We start from the raw sequence: 22,045 nt of genomic DNA on the forward strand, positions 1-22,045 counted from the left end.
AAGATAGAAAATATTTCACTAGTAAAATGAGGATTACAAGTATTATAATATTTTACCTCACTACCTAAAACCCCAATACACCCAGTCTCTTAAATCACTAAAACAAGAGTTTAAAACTCTTAACACTCTCAACTCTCAATTCTTTTTTTCAAATGAATTAGAGAACTCTAAAATTGGGATGGATGAAATGAAATGAGGAGCTCCTTTTTATAGCCAAATATTGGCTATTATTTATAATTTTTTTTCTTTCAATTATGGACGGCACCATTTTTTTTCAATATGGTTGGTGCCGCCCTTAGCAAATGTCAAAAAGGGATGTGAAATTCTTGCTCTTCTAGAAAGAGCAGCCTACCTCATTTGACATATTTTTCTCTTAAAACTTTCCCTCCATAAAACTAAAGTAGTTTTTATATGTGTATTCTTCTCTTCAACCTCTCTCCATGAAACAAAAAAACACTAACTTTCCAAAAATAAAAATAATCAATATAAAAAAAGGAAGAAAAACAAAAAAAATTAATATTTTAAGTTTGTGCGAATCAGTTGTATAAATTGAAGAGAGAGAGAGAGAAATCATCCCAGTGCAAATAATATACATTGAAGAGAGTGAGGAAAAAATAATTCAATTTGTATTCGTCTGCAAATGTAATTACATGATATTAATGAAGGGGTGCCAATAGTATAACTCATGTAAAATATGTTGTGTCTTATCAGATTTCGCTAATTTTTTATACTTTTTCAAGTTATTGCACTCTAATGCATTGGATCACCGACAAGTTTAAGCTGTAGAGTCGAAGAACGAAAAGTCGAAGAAGGCATGTGTGAAGTGATAGCCCATATGTGGTTACAAGAGACTGATTTTAATGGAGGCCTCTCTCAGTTTGAAAAGAAATTGAAAGAGTTTGAAATGCACAGCAGAGAAGTACGTGAAGATCAAATGTATGGAGATGGATTCAGACTTGTGAAATCAACTGTTTAATATTTTGGTCTAGAAAGAACTCTCAAAGAACTTTGTAAAACTGGAAAACTCCCTTCCATGCCAACAAGTTTAGCAAATTTAAGGCTTTGATACTCATACACCAAAGTGACGTTATGAGTTGAAGGTTTCCCGAGCCTATAAACTTAGTCTAACAAATTTTCTCTTGTGATTTATGTAGGAATATCTCCATCCCATTTTTTCAAATTTAAGACATTTGAAGCTTTTTCCACTTTTAGATATCCGAAAGAAGTTTAGTGCTCTTCTATATATCCTATTCTTCTTTATGCACATTGAGCTCTTTTATTATATTCTTGTGTGGCATGGATCTCTTATTATATTTTTATGAGTTTTGAAATGTGTCTTATAGTATTTCTCAAATAATTTTTAATGTAATCTCCATTTGGTGTTCCTACACACACACACACACACACACACACACTTGTTAGAAGATATTGTAGTTGTAAAAATATATATGAAAAATGGGTATGAACATAATCTAGCTTATTGGCTTAAATAAGTGGGTACTTTGCCGATGAAGATAATCTAGCTCTGCCAAAGGCCGAGTGGCTCTACTTGTGTTTGTTTTTAATATAATTTCAATGGAAGAAAAAATTTATTAGTATATTGGATTATACTGAAAGGGAGTTAAAAGTACTATTCATTACAGTTTGGCTGCAAGCTACATGGGCTACAAAGTTACGACCCATATAATAGCTCTACAGCTGGTTCTTTCAAGCCAAATATTTAAGAGAGTGATGCAATTAGCACGGTAGCTCCTAGGGATGGCAAAAGCCAGGGTCGAGTTCGGGTTTAGTCTTTCCGGTTCCGGACCCGGATGACAATTTTAATTACCAGACCCGTATATAAACCCAGATTTTTTAGCTCCGAGTCTGGTCCAGGTTGAACCTAGAAAAATTCAAGTTTCTAGATTGCGGGTTTTAAACTCGTATATATGCCCGAAATAAAAAAAAAAATTTTCAAGCATGCCAATTTCGGCTCTTTGGTAGTTGTAGAAACAAATAGAACTCATGGGATCTTGTGAAGATAGTGGAGGATGAAGAAGATGGGAAAATTAAATAAACAAAGAAAGCCACATGATTCCATAGAAATCACATGATTCCACAGAAAGCCACGTGATTCCTTGAGCCCACATCTCAGAATAAATCTAAATTTAACACATAAGGTAGAAATTGAAACTTGCAGAGAAGTGCGGCCACCGTCGCGATGCTGATGATTGATGGATGATGATGAGCCGGACAGTGATGTTCTGTTGATGATGATTGATGGATGATGATGAATCGGGGCGATGTTGATTTTGAATTCATTTGCTGAATTTTGGGGAATGAACATGAGGAAGCGGCGACTGTAGGAAATGTAAGGTTTGTTTTATTTCTCATTTTTTTCTTTTATACTTATAAATAACAATTTAAAAAATTAATTAAATAATATTTAAAACAAAAAAATCTGAGTCCGGGTTCAAGAAATCCGAGTTCAGGTGAACCCGAAACTGGACCCGGATAAATTCGGGTTTAAGAAAATTAAAACTGGATCCGGATAAAATATACATCCGGTGTGGGTTTAACCCGGTCCGGCTCATCCGAGTTCGTGCAGGTTTGGGTTATCTTGCCATTCCTAATAGCACTAGCACCCCTCTATTATCCTTCTCAAACCAGTTTTCCATTTATATCCTGTTTAGTTCTTAAAATAGCCTTTATTGTTGTTTATCTTTAATAAATCTCATGAGCGACTCTCTCTCCCACTTAAATCCTTTTCAACTTTTTCTTGATTTAACATTTATCTCCTGCTTTTCTTTGTTTTTTTTTGTTTTGGTACAGGAGAAGCACTTAGCAAGGGCTAAGGAAGAACAAAACGAGTGCTTTGCTTTTCTTTGTCAATAAACCCTAATGGGCGATTCTCTTTCCCTAGCATGCCCATAAAGTTAATAATCTATCAAAACTTCAAAATAAATTATTTCTTTTCTACAAAAATGAGTTGTAGATAAGTGAATAAACTTACTTTAGATCAAATTTTTACTCTTTTAATTAACTATTTTTTTACTGTAAAATTTATAGATGTAAAAAATTTGATGGAGAAAGACACTAGGAGCAAGATCGTAAGCTGTTTTAATTAGGTGAGTTTTTATTTTTAATACAACTTAAAATATAACGGAAAAAAAAGTTTAGGAACTTAAAATGTCTATGGATTTTCTCATTCCAATCACTAGCTTCATTACACCTGATGCTTTGCTTTGGTGCTTGCGGTCAGATTTGTGTTATGCCTAATATTTAGGAATTGAGTGTTGTTTTAACCCCTTAATTTATCTCATCAACCACCACGTTTTAATTAGTATTATTTATTTTGAAATTGTTGTTATTGAAAAATAAAAAAATAATTAAAAATAAATATTTTTGTTTTCTTTCAATTTCTCAATAGATTAACTTTTCATCACTCTCTCTCTATATAATACCCTCGGTGAATCCTACATCGGCAATGTATGAGAGAGATGCTGGATTTATAAAGGGTGGTCTATGTTGCGAAAATATGCTCTTTAAAAGCATATGTATTTATTTAATTGTAATAAATAATTTCTCAATAGATTAACTTTTCATCACTCTCTCTCTATATAATACCCTAGGTGAATCCTACATCGGCAATGTATGAGAGAGATGCTGGATTTATAAAGGGTGGTCTATGTTGCGAAAATATACTCTTTGAAAGCATATGTATTTATTTAACTGTAATAAATAATTTTTCTGATTAATAAAATAAATGAGGTATTTTATTCAAATATCTTAATTGCATTAATATTTGTATTAAAGTCTATTTAATCATATTATATGTATTTATGTGATCACAATGTGGATTCACAAAAGACATAAATACAAGTTATCTTATGATTAAATAAATTTGGTTTGCAGTTGATAAATAAAGTTGGGCACTTTATTCAGGTATAGACTGTAATAAATTCATTGAATGATTTATCTTAATCATGTATGAATTTATTGATGTAGTGCGACTACATTGAATAGGATCACATATGAGATTTAATTAACTTTGTAATAACTGTCAGACTTATTAAATCTCATGGGCATTGATTTTACTGTAATCTTAATCTTGAGTTAATTATGATTTCATGATTGTAATTGGTATTCCATTTGAGTTACCAATGGGCACGACACATACTTGTGGTCAAGATTACCCGGTATCTTGATGAGAGCAGTTATGAGTATTGGAGTTATGGATTAACAATAAAGAATTTGTACAACACATCTCTTGATGGGTTTTCGGCACTTGATCATAGAATTCTCTGGCCAGAGTGTGTCAACATATTTAGTATGTTGAAAATGATCATTAGAGAAAACCAGTAAGTATCAAGGAACAAGATCTAATTAAATTGATTAGACAGTTGAGATATCGATTTAATTAATGATGTGGTACAAAGGATTGTGCAGTAAAGAAATCAATGTGGCTTGGGACAAATTGTTATTCGAGCATACAATTATGGAAGTCAATTCTAATTTTTTGAGTGGAGTAGATTTGGAATTAAATAATTAAGTTAGTTTAATTACAGGCCTAATTGTTATAGCCACTATTGTATGTTCCCAAATGATTCCCGGGTTAGCTCATTTAATTGACTGCACCGCTATTGGATTAATAAGCAAGATAACTAGCTATTTGGGTCAAAAACCTAATTATATCATTTAGTGGGAGGCTCCATTTAATTAGCTTATGTGTAAGGGGCCTTATGTTATTTTACATGGTGGGTCCCCTATAGAAAAATCAAGTAACATAAGTTTTTATTTTCATTATTTGGAGCCTAGGGTTTTCACTAAAGGGAGATATAAAAGGCTTATTTTCTCTATAAAAAAAAAGCAACTTTATACAGATCAGAGAAAAAGATTTTTCTCTCTATTGTTGAGAGAAAAAATTTTTCGTGCTAGTTGCTTTGGTAGTGATAAAGGCGCCCACACGTCAAGTGCAGATCGAACCTGAGTCATAACCTGGAAGATCATTGGTGACAGTTCGTGATCTAACAAGTGTGGTGGTGACAGATCGTGATCTAACAGGAGTGGTGGTGGCGGATCGTGATCTAGGAGCCTAAATCACTTCAACGGAAAAAGCCAAATCGAATTTTCAAGGTATAATTTCTAGAATACAAATTCTTATATATTATATGAGAGCGATCTTAAAAGGTTTTATAAAAATTTAAAAACCTGATTTTTCCCCAACAGTCTACACCTTAATTGGCAAGACGAGGTGTATGGACACCCTATAAACAAAAATATACTGGCCTTGTTAAGGCCTAAAGCGGATAATATATTGTCAGGACTGGGTTGTCATTACAAATGGTATCAAAACGGCTCCATGGATCCTCTTGAACGATGGTGGGAAAATCTCAGCGAGGACACTAAATCCTTAAGTAGGGTGTATGTAACACCTTAGGCAAATCCTACATCGGTAAAGTAAGGGAGAGATGATGAGTTTATAATGGGTGATCCACACCTTAATTAGCAAGACGCGTTTTAGGGTGTATGGACCCCCTGGAAATAAAATCATGTAAGCCTTGTTAAGGTCCAAAGCAGACAATATGTTGTCAAGTCTGGGTGGGGTCATGACTCTTTCTCTCTCTGTGATACGACCCGCCTTGACTTATATGTCAAATCCGAGGTGAATCATGCAAACTAACAACTAAAACTCATGGCACAAATTTAATTCATGAAAATATATATAAAAATGGTCTGTGATATAAGCACATAACAACTTCTGTGTCTCATCCGAAAATATACATTCAAAACTTGCACAATTCATGTTTCATTATACATACTCACACTAAAATTATATATATATAAAAACATAAGCAATAGAAACGTGCTCAAAATGCAAGACATTAAGCAATGCGTCTCTTGGCCCAACCTTAATTGTATAGAACCGATCTGCATGAAATCTTGCGGAATCTTAAGAGAAAAGGGGTAAATAGGAAAATAGTGAGTTTGGGGCTTAGTGAGTGGATGTAATTATATAATAATAATAATAATAATAATAATAATAATAAAGTAGTGAACTAGTGCTTATATATAATCACGTGACATAACTCCACACTGAATATCACACACTAGCAAACATGGAATTTATACATACATACATGACAAAACTGCACCAAATAGTACCTATGGGAAAATAACTCTCAATACTCGTCAGGATCATCATTACGTGAGTAGAGCGTGGCAAAGCCTCTCAATACTCGGTGTAATTAAACTATCTCGCATGAGTGGACTAACCTAACCCTCAATCTATGGGGAAGGGTACATATATGGTGACTAGCAATCACATCTTATAACTCAATCAAACATATAATATGCGTACATGTAATCATAACATGATATCAAATCATATTATCAAATATAAATGCTTCACGGAATACATAATAGTAATAATAATATCCACTCATAGATTCTGTTTCACTATGGGAATCATTGGGGCTCTTGTGGGTTCTTGGATTCTTGAGTTCCTCCTAAAATACAGAATCCAAAAATTAATTGTTCGAACTGATATAAAAATTTATACGTATAATGTAAGTTAAATCATATCCACTTAAATTCGATAAATCTATTAACCACTGACTCACTTAATGTAAATCTAACTATCCAGTTATATTTCCCATAATATTTCCCTCAATTCCACTTTTCACTCTTGTTTTCCTTTTTCTCCTTTCTTTTTCTCTTTTTCCTTACTCTCGACTTTCCTCTTTTATTTTATTTATTTATTTTTGGTGTCTTCTCTTTTCTCTTCTCTTTTTCTATTCCATTTTTCTTCTTTCTCCTTTCTTTTTCTCTTTTTCCTTACTCTCGACTTTCCTCTTTTATTTTATTTATTTATTTTTGGTGTCTTCTCTTTTCTCTTCTCTTTTTCTATTCCATTTTTCTTCTTTGCCTCACTTCAAAAATGGTTGCACAAAATAAGAGCTGCTTTCAATTCCTTCAAATATATATATGGCCACTGACTCATGTAGTTGAAATAATGAAGCAAACAGTTGGCTGTTGCTTTGAATCAAGTGGTGCATGACACACTCTCTCTCTTATAAATTGGTTCAAAATTTGAATCAAATATTAATTTTGAATCAAATTCTAAATTAAAATTAAATAAAATCTTAGATTATCATATAAAGCACAATCAATAACATTAATAATAATAAAAACCACCACTTATTCATACACATTTAATAAAATCCAGTATTGAAAATGTGGAGAGAATGAATTAATGGTGAAGAAATTAAGCAGTGTGGTGGTTGATGAACTTATTGTTTATGTTATGTTAGAGGGGGTGGGTGGGGAAGAGAGAATAATTTTAAAAGCTAAGAAAATAAATAAAAAAATATAGGTGGATAAGATAATTTAAAGAAGTCAGATAAGATTACTCCTCGACAACTTGGTCGGGTAAAGTCTATCAGCCCATTCTTTGTATTAAAAAAACTTATCGGCTTTGCAAAAAGAATAATAATAAATAATTTATTATCGGCATTTTGTAAGTTGTGACCCCCGAATATGAGCGTGTATGACTGTGCTTTTGAAAAGTGACAACTTATATTGATTGTATGATGGCTTCCTTAATTATTATAAAATTCCTAAACTACCAAAAATTGTCATTCTGACTTTACGGGCACATGGATCGGGTTGCAGGTCGAGCTGTTCTTTTTATAATCTCTCAAATCTCAACGTAAACGATTAGTTTCCTTCATTCCTTGGTACTAATAAAATTGAAGAAATATCTAAATTCTACTCAAATTTATGAGAGAATTGTCTAAGCCTCTTCAATTATGTAATTCAAAGGAAAAATGAGTCTAGCACAGGGTTTGAGACACCAGTCCCTTTAAGTAAGGGCATAGGTTGGTTGCCCGGCTAAGCTCGTGGCCTAGACCTACAAATTTTAAATACGAAAGACTGGAGAGCAAATGCAGAGCTCTAAATCAAATAATTATTTAATAATGAAATAATATGTAACCACGCGACAAAGTCAACGTCAATGCTGCCTGGAAGAACTGATCAATGTTAATAAACTGTTTGCAAAGGAAAACAGAGAAGTGTTGTTTGACAAAAATCTCAAATCAAATCTGGTTACTCTTCATCGTCATTGAAAGTTTGAAACCACACAAAAGTAAACATTAATCTCTCTAACCTACGTATGTTTGTTTCACAGATTAGAAAACTGTGAGCCACAACCACCGAGAGTCAAAGCTTCTCAGAACATTTTATTTTAAACAGTAATGGAAGGTGGAAAAGGCCTGGTCCTGGTGGAGAAGAAAAGAGCCAATTCAAAGGACGCCGTGATTCAGATTCCAGACCCCGAAGAGTATCACGTAACCAAGGAAATAAGTGGCTCCCAATCTTCTTCAAAGAATTTGGAGCTTGGTTCCTTAAATATTGAAGTAGCAGAGATTGATATTAATGATCAGGATCTCAGTAGCTGCAGAAACCAGCTTCCAGTATTTGCAGGCTCTGCTTCTCCAGATAATAAGCCTGCAGACACCCCATCAGGCCAGTCTTTAACTCGGAGAAAATCCGTCTTCAGATTTGCGGAGTCACATGATGAACAAGATGATGCTGAAATATTGGTTGAAGGGAATACAGAGTTGATGAAATTAACACCACGTACTCCGCTAATGGCGAGTCCAGAACAGGAAGACGAATATGAGGAGGTGTACAAGCAGGTGAAGATAAACAAGAAGCATAAAAAGGGTAATAAGTTAAAGAAATTATTTTTATTGATTGAGTTGATTGCATTTGGGTGCGTAATGGGGTTGTTAATTGGTAGCTTAATTGTTAGCAAGTTGAAAAACCATTTCTTATGGCAGTTAAAGTTGTGGAAATGGTGTGTTTTGGTATTGGTGATCTTTTGTGGTCGATTGGTGACTAAATTGTTGATGATTGCTTTGATTTGCTTGATTGAAAAAAATTTCAAGCTAAAGCTTATGGTTCTGTATTACTTGGATGGGTTGAGGAGGAGTGTTAGGGCCTTTATTTGGTTTGCTTTGGTTCTCTTGGCTTGGTGTTTGTTGTTTGAGCGTGGAGTGGAGAGATCAAAAGAAACAAAAAAGATTGTAAATTATATTACTAGAGGGCTTGTTGCTTGTCTTGTCGGGGCCGTTCTATGGATGGTTAAGACTTTCTCATTCAAGTTACTAGTTGCTTCAAGATTATCAAAGAGATTCTTCGATCAGATTCAAGAAGCCATTTTTGATGAATATGTTATTTCCATTTGTTCGGGTTCACCACTGATAGAGCACAGTGAAAGAGTAGGCAGCATGAGTATGAAGAATGGAACTGAAAATCAAGAGGAGAAAGAGGAGGTGATTTATCATATTAGTGGAAAGCGTAAAAAGATGAAGAAAATTTCTGCATGGACCATGGAAAAGTTAATAAATCACATTAACAGTACAAAGCTGTCCATTGTCTCAAATGAACTTGATGACTGTGAGAATGATGAAATTGATGGTGACTACAACAAGAAAATTGAAAGCGAATGGGAAGCAAAGGCTGCTGCTTATCAGATTTTCCGGAATGTTGCCCAACCTGGCAGCAAGTGAGGATACTTTTATGAATCTTTCTACCATACTATCTAACTTTTAAATTTCCATCCACATTTTGTTCAATTTTCCACTTCCAGAATTATGGTCTCAGACTCACAATGCCTATTGTTTCTGTACGTTGGCAAATGACCAGATATATGGACGAGTGTGATCTCTTGCGATTCTTTATAAAGGAAGAGGTGGACGAAATAATGCAGAGGTTGGGAGAGGCAGAAACTGGGAGGGTCAAGAGATCAGATGTTACCAAGTGGGTGGTAAGTTCTGTTGTAAATTGTGCCCATGACCATTTTCGAAGTAAAAAAATCTGATGGGTCTAGGGATAAAGTAGCCGTAGGTGCTTTTTAAGCTCCCAAAACTCGAACCAAGACCTTATAGGTAGTTGGCGTTCAAGGTACGTGAGTGCCATCAAACCATTCTTATGATGCACTTGGTGTTTGCAGGTAAATGTTTACAAGCAAAGAAAATCTCTGGCACATTACTTAAATAATTCCAAAGAAGCCATGCAAGAGTTGAACAGGCTTTTTAGGGGGATTGTGATTGTTCTGATCATTATTGTGTGGCTGCTTATAGTGGGTTTATTAACCACTAAAGCACTTCTAGTTATTTTGTCCCAAGTTGTACTTGCAGTGTTCTTGTTTGGTAACACTGCCAAGAATGTATTTGAAGCCATCATATTTTTATTTGTGACACACCCATTTGATGTTGGTGATCGATGCGTCATTGATGGAGTGCAGGTAATAATTACTCGGTCGCTTTCCTAAAATACGTGTATTCAATTTTATAATATTGAGTTAATTTGCTTGACATATTTTACATCAATTATACAGATGGTGGTTGAGGAGATGCACATTTTGACAACCACGTTTTTGAGGTATGACAACGAGAAAATATTTTATCCAAATTCAGTTCTAGCAAACAAACCCATCAGCAATTTTTATAGAAGCACAGTGGATATGAGGGATGCGGTGGAGTTTGCCATAGATGTGTTCACACCGTTGGAGAAGATTGGACATCTGAAATCTCAAATAAAGAAGTAAGTCAACTCTTTAAAACAAAAACTACACGTCATGCATTGATAGAATCTTTTCCATTCTTTTTTCGTTTTCTTCTTTATTTTTTGATTGGTTATAAGGGGTTTGAAAGGAGTTCTGGTCCATTGTTATATCACAAATATGGATTTTTAGTAGTCCACCATGATTATTTTTTTTTAAAGAAAATAACCAATCGTCCACCAAAAGAAATTAATAATTAATTATGGTGGTTACTAAAAATATACATCCGCGTAATTCATTCAGGTAAACCTCTCTCTTATTAGGGTTCCTCTGTGATGCTGTAACATATTAATTGTGAACCATTAGATTTAATCAATGATATACAATATTTGTACTAAAAAAATAATTTAAAAATAATAATAAATAGTTTGTTAACCGTTCAAGTGGGTGGAGAATTTTTATAAAATAATTGTGACCACCCTTAGAGTTTGAAACAATTTCACTTAAATAATATATTTTATTTAAAATTACTTTTCAGCCCTCCTTTAAATTTGTAATATGATAATATTTTTTAAATAAATCTTCCAAAATCAATTACCATTAAGTATAAAATATAATATCAAGTAGGTTATTTAACACAATATCTTATAATAATTTGTATTGTATGAATTTAATTACAAACCATTAATACCTAAACAATAATGATAATAGAAGACATTGCAATAAACTATTTTATATGTGTTTTATTAATAATACTATATGATTCACAACAAATGAGAAATATTTTATTCACCAATTATTATTGAAAAATATATATGTCTATATAACTATAGAGTGAGAAATATTTTGATTTAATTTTTTTTAAAAAAATTAAACTATTTATTTCATGCAATTCAATGGTGGAGGATATAACATTATGAAATGTTGCTTTGACTTTTAATATCAACCATTAGATTATGAGATATTAATGGCTCAAATATTGTGTCAAAATTTTAAGTTAAAGTATCCCAAACCATATCTTTATAATGGAAACATAAAAACATACAATGATTTTTTTTTCCTCATTTTGTCCATTAAATATTATTTGATGTAATATTTTATTTATTGTCACTATTAATTATCATAATAAAAGTACTGATTCTTCGTAACATAAAAATTTTATAATTATTATCAAAGAATAACAATAAAATAATCTTTCATGATTCATAAACTAAAGTTAATTAGGAATATGTGTTAGATTTAACTTTTATGAAATTAACAAAGTGACTTTTATGAAATTAACAAAGTGACATTTGAAAATAAAATGAAAACAAGCTTGTGAAAGTTAAATTTTATAAGGATCATCTAATTTCCTACCATGTCAATAAAAATTTAAAAATATAAATGATTTTCTTTCACTTTTTTTCCCACGTAAATATTATTGGAGGTAATATTTTATTTATTGTTACTATTAACTATCATAACAAAAGTAATGACTCTTAATAACATAAAATTTTATAATTACAATCAAAGGGTATCACTAAAATAATCTTTCACGATTCATAAACTAAAGCTTATTAGGAATATATATTAGATTTAACTTTTATGAAATTAACAAAATGATATTTGAAAATAAAATGAAAATATATAGGCTTATAAAACTTAAAATTCCTACCATGTAAGGATATTAATTGTAAGATAAATATAAAGTTCAGAGAATAAGTACGTTAAATGGGTGTTAAAAATAATACATATTTCGCGATCAATTATACAATGACCCTTAATATTATATAAAATAATGAGTATTTTAATATACGATATTAAATTTTATTAAAACACGTGTGATCAAGTAATTTTTATATTACAAGCAATCTTAACAATGAGTTTATTGATGTGACAATGACATTTACTTAAGTATATGTACTTAGTTGTGTTATTTATTAGTGTTATATCATATATAAATTTTGCAATTGCAACTTATTTATTTGATTTGTGTTAAATAATCTTTCATTATATTTTATACTTAATGGTAATAGATTTTGAAAGATTTATTTAAAAAGATTATCACATTTCAAATAAAATATGATATTTAAGTGAAATTATTTCAAACTCTAAGGGTGGTCATAGTTATTTTACAAAATTCTCCACCCTTACACGTTTGTTAACCGTTTACTATTATTTTTATTTTTTTTATTTTTTACTACAAATATTGTGTACCATTGATTAAATTCAATGGTGCACAATTAAAAACATTATTAATTCTCTAAAAAAATTACAGAATCATAGAGGAACCCCTATTATTATTTCTTCTTCATTTTTTATATTAATTGTAAATACCTCTGCAATTTGGCATAAATGTAGTTTACTCCAGACACTTGCAAATTGTGACCAATACATCCTTCAAATGTGAAAAATACACAAATCTCTCTCCTTGGTAACAACAACTACAATAGCATTGATGTATGGTTATTTAATATACGGCATGAAGTTGGTCGTTACTAATTATTTTCTTGCTTTAATAATTTATGGCAGCTACTTAGAGAGCAAGCCTCGGCATTGGAGTCCAAACCACAGTGTGGTGGTGAAGCAAATTAAGGATGAGAAGATGATAATGGGTCTTTACGTCACTCACATCATAATCTTTGAGAATTACGAGGAAAAAATTAACAGGAGATCTGAACTAGTGTTAGAGCTAAAGAGAATATTTGAACAAGTTGCTATAAGAATTTACCATGTTGTCCCTCAAGAAGTTCAGGTCAGCTACGTCGGATCGGCAACTTCTTCAGCTGCTCCGCCACCGGAAAGCTGATCGTCTCACTTCGTGTTTAATTTATGCTTAGCCTTTGATGAGAATGATGATCTCTCGACCAGTGCAATTATTTGAGTTTGGATAATTCTAGCAAAGTTGTGAGATATTGAGAATTTTTTATAATTTTATGGTAGACTTTGCCAATTTTTTAATAGAGCAAGAAATGGTTATGACTTAACGGTGTAGCAGAAGCGAATTGTTAGGATTAATGTATACTAAATATCATTTTAGAACTGGACTAAGTCAATACTACTAAATTACGCTCTAATCAAAATATGATTAAATTTCGTTCTAATCTAAAAAATTCAATAAACTTTTGATTATTAAAAACCCCTCTTTTATAATTCTCTTTTAGATTATTTCTTTTGTACCCGACCTGATTGTCTTGCCAATCGATTGATTGACTTCGATGATTTTGTCACCGAAATTGTTCGGTATTTATAATTTTTGGGTCCGTTAGAGTAATATTGGTCTAATTATTCGGGAGTCATGTTTTAATTTCTAGGGGGAGTAATGATTTTCATTGTTGCGCATAGCGACAGGGGGAGTCATATGTTTTGTCTTTATTTTTTATTGTGCAATGCATTTATTGATTTAACAAATAACCTTCTTTCTTTTTCCTTTGGTCATTATTTATTGAACTAACGTACATTGATGTTTTGTTTTGGTTAATTCTTTGTTGTTATTTGCATGTGTATGGGTTTTATTTCACTCTACAGTACTTAATGATTTAGGAATATTTAATTTCTCTACTTAAGTTATTTTTGCCATAAAGATGCTAAAGGGAGAGATTGTTAAAGATTTTGAGTCTTTAGTTAAATTGGCATTCTTTTGTTAGGACTAATCAACAATGGACATTTTTCTAGAACAGCACCTGAATCAAACACGGCAATTTGACAGTTTTGGTAAAAAGATTCGCACCAGATCGATTGATTCAATCTATGGAAAACTCATGAAAAGAAATCAAGCATGATTCTCATTGACTCTTCAATGGCTAGTTCCTCAATTAGCGGCCACGAATCAAAATAGTTAATTACACTTTCACTTAATTTTTATCTTGTACAGCATCGCAACATGTACATATATATCACTGTACTCATGCTTTTAAAGACAAGAAAAACAATATCATTCGACCTGTAAACTCTATATCCTTGTATTATTGGGTTCTGAGTTATTATTCAATTGTAATCTTATTTTAATTATCTTAGAAATAGTTTTCGTTCTTCTATTACAAATAGAAGAATTGAGCACTTGGAGCAAGATCATTTCTTGTCAAATTGAAGCATGCATAGACAAAGTTAATCAAGAAAAGACAACTTGAACACGAGAAGGCAAGTCCATGGCTTCGGAGGCTTCATAAGATAATTGACCAAGCCTTGTTCAATTTGAATTAAGGACATTACGTGAGAGATGAATAAATTGGATTATAATTCAAATTTCGTGGCTTTGGTTGCTTTATTATTTGATTAAGAATCGGATTCGGATTTGCTTGCATAAGAGGCGGTGAATGCATATTATAATTGAGCCATATTTGGGCTCTGTATTGATAGCACAAACCGAGAGCTATTCAAGCATTATACGTATATTTGTTCAACTTCAGTATTATTCGGCTTTCAATCTATTCATTATCTATCTCTTCGGGAGGCCCGATGGGACGTTTGTACCAATAAAGAGATTCACATCAAAGTTGTAGACAAGAAATAAGCGGTGCTGACTAAGCAAAATGGTCTAAGTTAATTCAACAAGGCGACAGCAAATAGTAAGAGGGAATCTTAGGTTGTGTAAGTCCAATAGATTATAATCATTCTATACTTAGTGTACTGACTAATCCCTGGCCGAGTATTGCTACGTGGACGTAGAAATGTTATACGAACCACATAAATCCTTTGCAAGCTTTACTTTCTGCAACTTATTATTTCTAGTGTATGTTTATTTGTGCTCGTGAACAGTAACTAATTAATTTAGAGTGGTAATTAGGTTACCTATATATATAATGATCTAAATTTCTTTACAAGCAACATAAGTCCTCCGATAAGATTTTCGTTATCAATGCACTCATCAGAATCATCGTCACTCCAAGATGTTTGCATTACTTTCTTCTTCTTTCGTTCATGAGAGTCTTTAACGTATTGTGACTGAGTATGACCATATCCTTCACATTCCCTACGTTGAATTCCTTTTTTGGGTTAAAATCAAACAAACTAAAATAAATATTTTAGACTTACTCTTTTAAGAAAATGAAGATCTTGATGACTGTTTCTATTTGTAGCCTCCTTTTTTCTTCACCATCTTGTGAAACTTCTTTGTTAGCAATTCAAGTGATTTGCCAATGTCATCCATGTCATCAATTGCCTCCTTTGAATCACTCTCTTGGACTGGTACTTCAGCTTAAAAAGCGATGCTTTTCTCTTTCTTGTCCTTCTTTAGAAAATTTATCACAAAAGTCTGAAATCTGCCTATAACTGAACTTCGAGTTAAAGTGCTAATGTCATTATATTCTTCAATTGACACCACCTTTTAATGAGGTATGAATCTGTCAGGCAACCATCTCAAAATCTTTTGAATAAATTCTTCCTCAAAAGTTCGTTTACCAAGAGCATAAGATTCATAAGCAATCTTAAGAAGTACAGCATTAAAATAAACAATTTCCCCATGTTCATATAAACATTCTAAGATTTTCAAATTCAGTTGTACATTGCTCAAGTTTAGAATGTTTTAACACAACTTCGCTTTCATGTGTGTCTGCAAGAATACCCCAAGCTTCTTTTGCAATCTTACAGGCAGAGATCAATTGATGTTGATGCATGTCTAGTCTATTCACATGTATATTTTGGATTCCACTCACATTATGCACATTGCAAGGAAATTGAAAACCAATGTTAAACTACCGTCCTTAATGCCCCATTTACAATGTGCCGTTCGTTCATGCATACTGGTACCCTCAGAAATTTCTTGATTGGTCGGACACGAATGAGCAATGGCTTATAAATAGGTGCATTCCTGAAGAAAAGTATAATGTGTTGCCCGTAGACTGGAAATAAAGCGTTCGAGTTTGGTGGCAACACTTACAAAAGTCTTGACTTCAGCTAGGATAATGCATAATTCAATCATGAAATTGTATGAGGCAAATTTTGAGATCCATGTTCATCTGTCTTGATTGTTGTTTGTTATGACAAGCTATGAGATTAGTTCCTAATTAATTATGCTTATGAGTTTGAACAATTTTATAGGTGTAAATATTATTATGAACCTGAGGAGCACATAATTACAAGATATTTTTGAAGGGCTAACTTTTCATAATAAAAGTAAAATGCCTTCATACACTATCTAAACTTTAAACCATGCAATTTCTTTAGCTAAAAAAATTGAGTCGTTATAATAACGATTTGATGCCGTGATTGATAAACTTAAAGCAACAGTAGATTCATTCAAGTAATTGGATATCTCCGAGTCTGGGCAAAGTAGTTGTAAATACATCCAAGAAATTGCATGTCCCTAAGACAATGAATGAAGATGTGCCAACACGTTTACCTATTCTTGATGAAGAAGAAACGTTTGAAATGCCAAAAGACGAGATACCATAATAGGTGTGTTACGACTAATGATGTAATTGAGACTGTGCCTATTTTAGTTAAAGACAAACCATTTGTTTTTCAAGACAAGATGATTGACATCAATTGAGTCGCATGTCAAGTCTTGACAATCAAACCTTCCCTTTGACCACGCCCTGGCTCAACCACAAGATGCATCACTTCCTACACATTCGAGAAAGAAATTAGATATATCTATAGGAGTGAAGAAGGAGTTCAGGTAGGAGTGAAGAAGAAGTTATGTATCTATAGTAGTGTAGTGAAGGTAAAAGGAGACTGGCTCGGAAGGGAGGACTACGGGCTTGGATATTCTAATTTGCTACGTCACTAACGCGTTCATGTTCACTTGGCCAAACCTAAGTGGCTGCAGCAGGGTTGCGGAAGCAAATTGATAGGATAAATGAATAGTAGATATTGTTATGGGATTAAGTCAATGAAATTAGGTAATACTCTAACCAAAGTGTGATTTGATCTCATTTTAATCCAAACAACTCAATGAGATTTTGATAACGCTTTATAGTGAAATTAAATGATGCTCTAATTCAAGTTGACTCTACAAGAGAGATTTGATCAATAATCGAAATTATAAAAGAAGGTTTTATCAATTAAAAAATTATGAAAACAATGACAATACCTCCCTATTTAAAATAGAATAAATCTACTTCTTCAAGTTAACTCAAATACGGATTCCCTTAACAGAAAATTTTTCTTCAATTTTATAAAATATGAGATTCCCTTAATAGAAACTTTTTCGTATATATAACTCATGTTGAATAATTCTCTAATAAGGATATCTTTATTTTAACAAAGTTAGGATAGCACTAAAATACTAATAATCACATATTTCAATACACTAATAGATAAAGCAATACAGTCTTTATAGTATGGGACAGTACACACCTAATTAGAATTTTACATTTATGAGTCATGATAAGTGCATGCATGACACGTCACATGTCATGATTTCATTGGTCGTAAGTAGCTAGCCAAAAAATTCATGACATATGGTCTATTACACTCAATAACATCCGCACTTAGATAATTTTAAATATATATGACTTAGTTTTAAAAAATAAGATGTGTTTTTTTCCCTTTTTAAAGTTATGCATAGAATAGGAGTAAGATAAACCTAAAAAAAAAAAAGCGTCCCCTACAATGACGACTCCAATTATTTATTCTTGGATTTACAGCTTTATTCCACTTTGCTGGCTGATTTTCTCTTTTTAGTTTTGGATATGTAGCCTAAAAGCTCCAAGAGCTGGCAGCCCGGCACTTGGGTCCGGTTGTGAATTATTGAAGCACCCATATTTTTCTGTATAAAGTCACCCATATCCCAGATTTTTTTTGTATTATTTAAGTAGGGATATATTTTGTCAATTGTTTTACAGGGTCCCAACATGGTGATTACCTTTTTCTTCACGATTGATAAGGTCGGAAAAAATCTGGAATATATCAGAAATACCATTCATACAATAAGTAAACATCATTATAATATGTGTTTATTTATCTTAAAAAATTATTATATATGTGGTGGTTATATTAAATTCAATTATACATATCATGCATACATCAATTAGTTGTAATGCATCATAAGTATTATAGAATTCGCTTATAACAAGAACTTAAAAATTATCATGTTATTTAGAGTAATGCTACTCTTGTAAAAAAGTTTGAAATACTTGAATCTCATGAGAATCACCACTTAACAGAAATAAAATGATTGGCAACCATTTGAGGAGTTGGTAAATTTTTTCAAAGATTATTCAATTTTGACAGTAATTTTAAAAAGTAGATAAAATTTGTTTTAATAAATAATTTATTAAATAAATTATCACATTCCTATTCTAACTTTAATATTTTAACAAAAAGATAATTATATTTTACTTTGTTATTAATCCTAATATATAAATATAAGACAATTTCAACTTATGTGTATTCTGGTCAATATGTAATAAAATAATATTTTTTTAATAAAATTTACTAAACCTTTTTAAGCTCACAACAAGCTTAATAACACAATTTATTAAATACTAATCTATCTTTTTTTATTAAAATTTTATTTTATCTATACAGTAAAAATATCTTATTTCATCGATCACAGTAATCTTAAACTAGCCCCTAATTTTAGTCTATGTACACACGTCTTAATCTTATTCTCAAAATATATCATTACTTATCTGTTCTTAGTATCACAGTAGTGTTGTGTCATTTAACTACATTAAAGGTATGGTCATTCCATTATATAATGAAAACACAACGGTTAAAAATATTTAATAACAAATCAATCATATTACTTATAAAAGTTTGTTCCATGAGAGAAACCCAGAACCTGAATTAGTAGAAAACAAGTCGGACTATTTTCCTTTCAACAGAAGTAGCAAAGTGGGAATGGAAGGTGGAAAAGACCTGAACCTGGTGGAGAAGAAAGGAGGCAGTCACCATAACGACACCGTGATCCAAATTGCTGCAGACACAGAAGAGGCTCCCGTTTCCAAGGATATAAGTGAGACCCACTCCCAGTCTGATCCAATAAATACTGAAATAACAGAGGAAGAGGATTGCAGCCACAGAAACCAGCTTTTAGTAGCTGCAGCCAAGGCCAGTCTTTAACTCGGAGAAAAAGGGTCTCAAGATTTGGGGAGCTAATTGATGCCAAATTAGTTGAAGGAAATACAGAGTTGATGAATTCGAGCTCGGTATGCTCCGAGATTGGTGAATCCAGGACGCAATGAGAAGAAGAAGAAGCAGAAGGAAAACGAACATAGAAAGGGTGGTAAGATAAAGAAAATTTTGATGGTGATTGAGTTGATTGCATTTGTTTGGGTAATGGGGTTGTTAATTGGTAGCTTAACCGTGAACAAATTGGAAAACCATTTGATATGGGAGTTAAAATTGTGGAAATGGTGTGTGTTGGTATTGGTAATCTTTTGTGGTCGATTGGTGACTAAATGATTGATGATTGCTTTGACTTGCTTGATCAAAAGAAACTTCAAGCTAAAGCTTATGGTTCTGTATTACTTGGATGGGTTGAGGAGGAGCGTTAGGGCCTTTATCTGGTTTGCTTTGGTTCTGTTGTCTTGGTGTTTATTGTTTGCCGACCGTGGAGTGGAGAGATCAAAAGTGACTAAAAAGATTATAAACTATATTACAAGAGGTCTCGTTGCTTGTCTTGTTGGGACTGTTCTGTGGATGGTTAAGACTTACTCATTTCAGTTACTGGTTGCTTCAAGATTATCAAAGAGATTCTTCGACCAGATTCAAGAAGCCATATTTGATGAATATGTTATTTCCACTAGTTCGGGTCCACCACTCATAGAGTTCAGTGAAATAGTAGGCGGCATGAGTATGAAGAATGAAACTGGAAATCAAAAGGAGAAAGAGGAGGTGATTCACCATGTTAGTGGAAAGCGTAAAAAGATGAAGAAAATTTCTGCATGGACCATGGAAAAGTTAATAAATCACATTAGCAGTACAAAGCTGTCCATTGTCTCAAATGAACTTGATGACTATGAGAATGATGAACTTCATGGTGACTACAACAAGAATATTGAAAGCGAATGGGATGCAAAGGCTGCTGCTTATTGGATTTTCCGGAATGTTGCCCAACCTGGCAGCAAGTGAGGATACTTGACTTTTAAAATTTCCATCTAATATATATGTTTTTTAATTTACTTCCGGAACTATTTTCTCTCACAGTTGTTCTATGTTGAAAATTAAATGTCCAGATATATAGAGGAGGAAGACCTCTTGCGGTTCTTTATAAAGAAAGAAGTGGACGTAATAATGCAGAAATTGGACGTGGTGGAAACTGGAAGGATCAGAAGGTCAGATTTTAGCAACTGGGTGGTAAGTTCCTAATTCTCATGTAATTTGTGCAAGAGCTTTTTTTTTTTTTAATTATTCAGCTATAACTAATTTACAGAAAGTAATTTCTAATATTGCGATTCTTTTAATAACTATTAGGAAAATTATCTCTACACCACCTTTATTTTGTCACATGTACTCCTAACCACCTCAAAATTTTAATATGTACTTTGCACCACCTTTGTTTTTAAGTTTGTATCAATAAACCACTTTAATACTAAAAAATAACATTTTTATCCCTAAATAAATTAAAAGACTATTTTATTCTACAAAATTTTGAATTTTTATAATTACATGAAGACCACTAAATTTAATAAAATAAATAAATCTCAAATTCAATATGTTAATTTTTTATAATTATAATTTCATTTAATTTTATAGAAAATTTTCTTAATATTAATTATAGGGAAGTTTACAATAATTATTGGGAGCTTTTCTCTTTACGTTATTTTTTGTGAACTTTTCTATACTTAGTTTAATTACAAAAATTAAATGAAATTATAATAAAAAGGGCAATTATCATTGCACCACCTTTATTTTACCTTATGTTCATCTAACCATTACAAAATTCTAACATATACTTTGCACCACCTTTCTTTTCACATTTGTATCAACTAGCCACTTTTGCATTAACACTATTAAATAATTTTAATAAAATGATAATTTTACACCCAAATAAATTAAAAGATTATTAATAAAAACTTTTAAAATTAAAAATTATAATCATAAAAATATCCCTAAATTTAATTAAAAATAAATCTCAAATTGAGGTGCTCAACTGATTTTTACTAAATTTAGATTTTACAAAATTTTAATAATTATTTTTATTAAAAATTATAATTTTACAAAATTTGAATAAAAATAAATGAATTCATTTATTAAAAAATTATAATTTTGTAAAATTTTATTAAAATAACTAAATTTATTTCTTAAAAGAATAAATCCGAAAATTTTAATAATTTAGGGGATTTTTATTAAATCCCAAAATTTTGCAATTATTTTTATAATTATAATTTTATATTAAAAATAAAAATTCTAATTTTGGGATTTATTTTTATTAAATTTAGGGATTTTTTTATCATTATATTTTTTTATTTTTTAAAGGTTTTATAAAATAAATTGGTCTTTTAATTTATTTGGGATAAAATTATTATTTTATTAAAATTATTTAATAGTGTTAATGCAAAAGTGGCTAATTGAAACAAATGTGAAAAGAAAGGTGGTGCAAAGTACATGTTAGAATTTTGTAGT

At 31.7% G+C, this 22,045-nt stretch overlaps 1 protein-coding gene and 1 pseudogene across 1 annotated transcript; both read left to right on the top strand.

Annotated features, from left to right (window-relative positions):
• The first annotated feature begins 8,226 nt into the window (after positions 1-8,226).
• On the top strand, positions 8,227-13,355 carry LOC18045233 (mechanosensitive ion channel protein 10). The gene is made up of 5 exons (XM_006437289.2): positions 8,227-9,553; positions 9,694-9,814; positions 10,001-10,294; positions 10,388-10,593; positions 13,064-13,355. Exons 1-5 carry the CDS (start codon positions 8,238-8,240, stop codon positions 13,338-13,340), a joined length of 2,214 nt encoding a protein of 737 aa, XP_006437352.1. The 5' UTR covers positions 8,227-8,237; the 3' UTR covers positions 13,341-13,355.
• A 5,963-nt stretch (positions 13,356-19,318) lies between these two features.
• Positions 19,319-22,045, top strand: part of LOC112098851 — a 15,686-nt pseudogene continuing 12,959 nt past the window's right edge.

This window comes from Citrus clementina, unplaced genomic scaffold (genome assembly GCF_000493195.1).
Source record: "Citrus clementina cultivar Clemenules unplaced genomic scaffold, Citrus_clementina_v1.0 scaffold_4, whole genome shotgun sequence".
NCBI classification, from domain to species: domain Eukaryota; kingdom Viridiplantae; phylum Streptophyta; class Magnoliopsida; order Sapindales; family Rutaceae; genus Citrus; species Citrus x clementina.

Excerpts from the sequence above, each read along its gene's own strand:
- LOC18045233 (XM_006437289.2), top strand. The coding sequence starts at position 8,238 with ATGGAAGGTGGAAAAGGCCTGGTCCTGGTGGAGAAGAAAAGAGCCAAT. Across the intron at positions 9,554-9,693 it reads GTTGCCCAACCTGGCAGCAA|ATATATGGACGAGTGTGATC; the intron begins GTGAGGATACTT and ends GCAAATGACCAG. Across the intron at positions 9,815-10,000 it reads CAGATGTTACCAAGTGGGTG|GTAAATGTTTACAAGCAAAG; the intron begins GTAAGTTCTGTT and ends TGGTGTTTGCAG.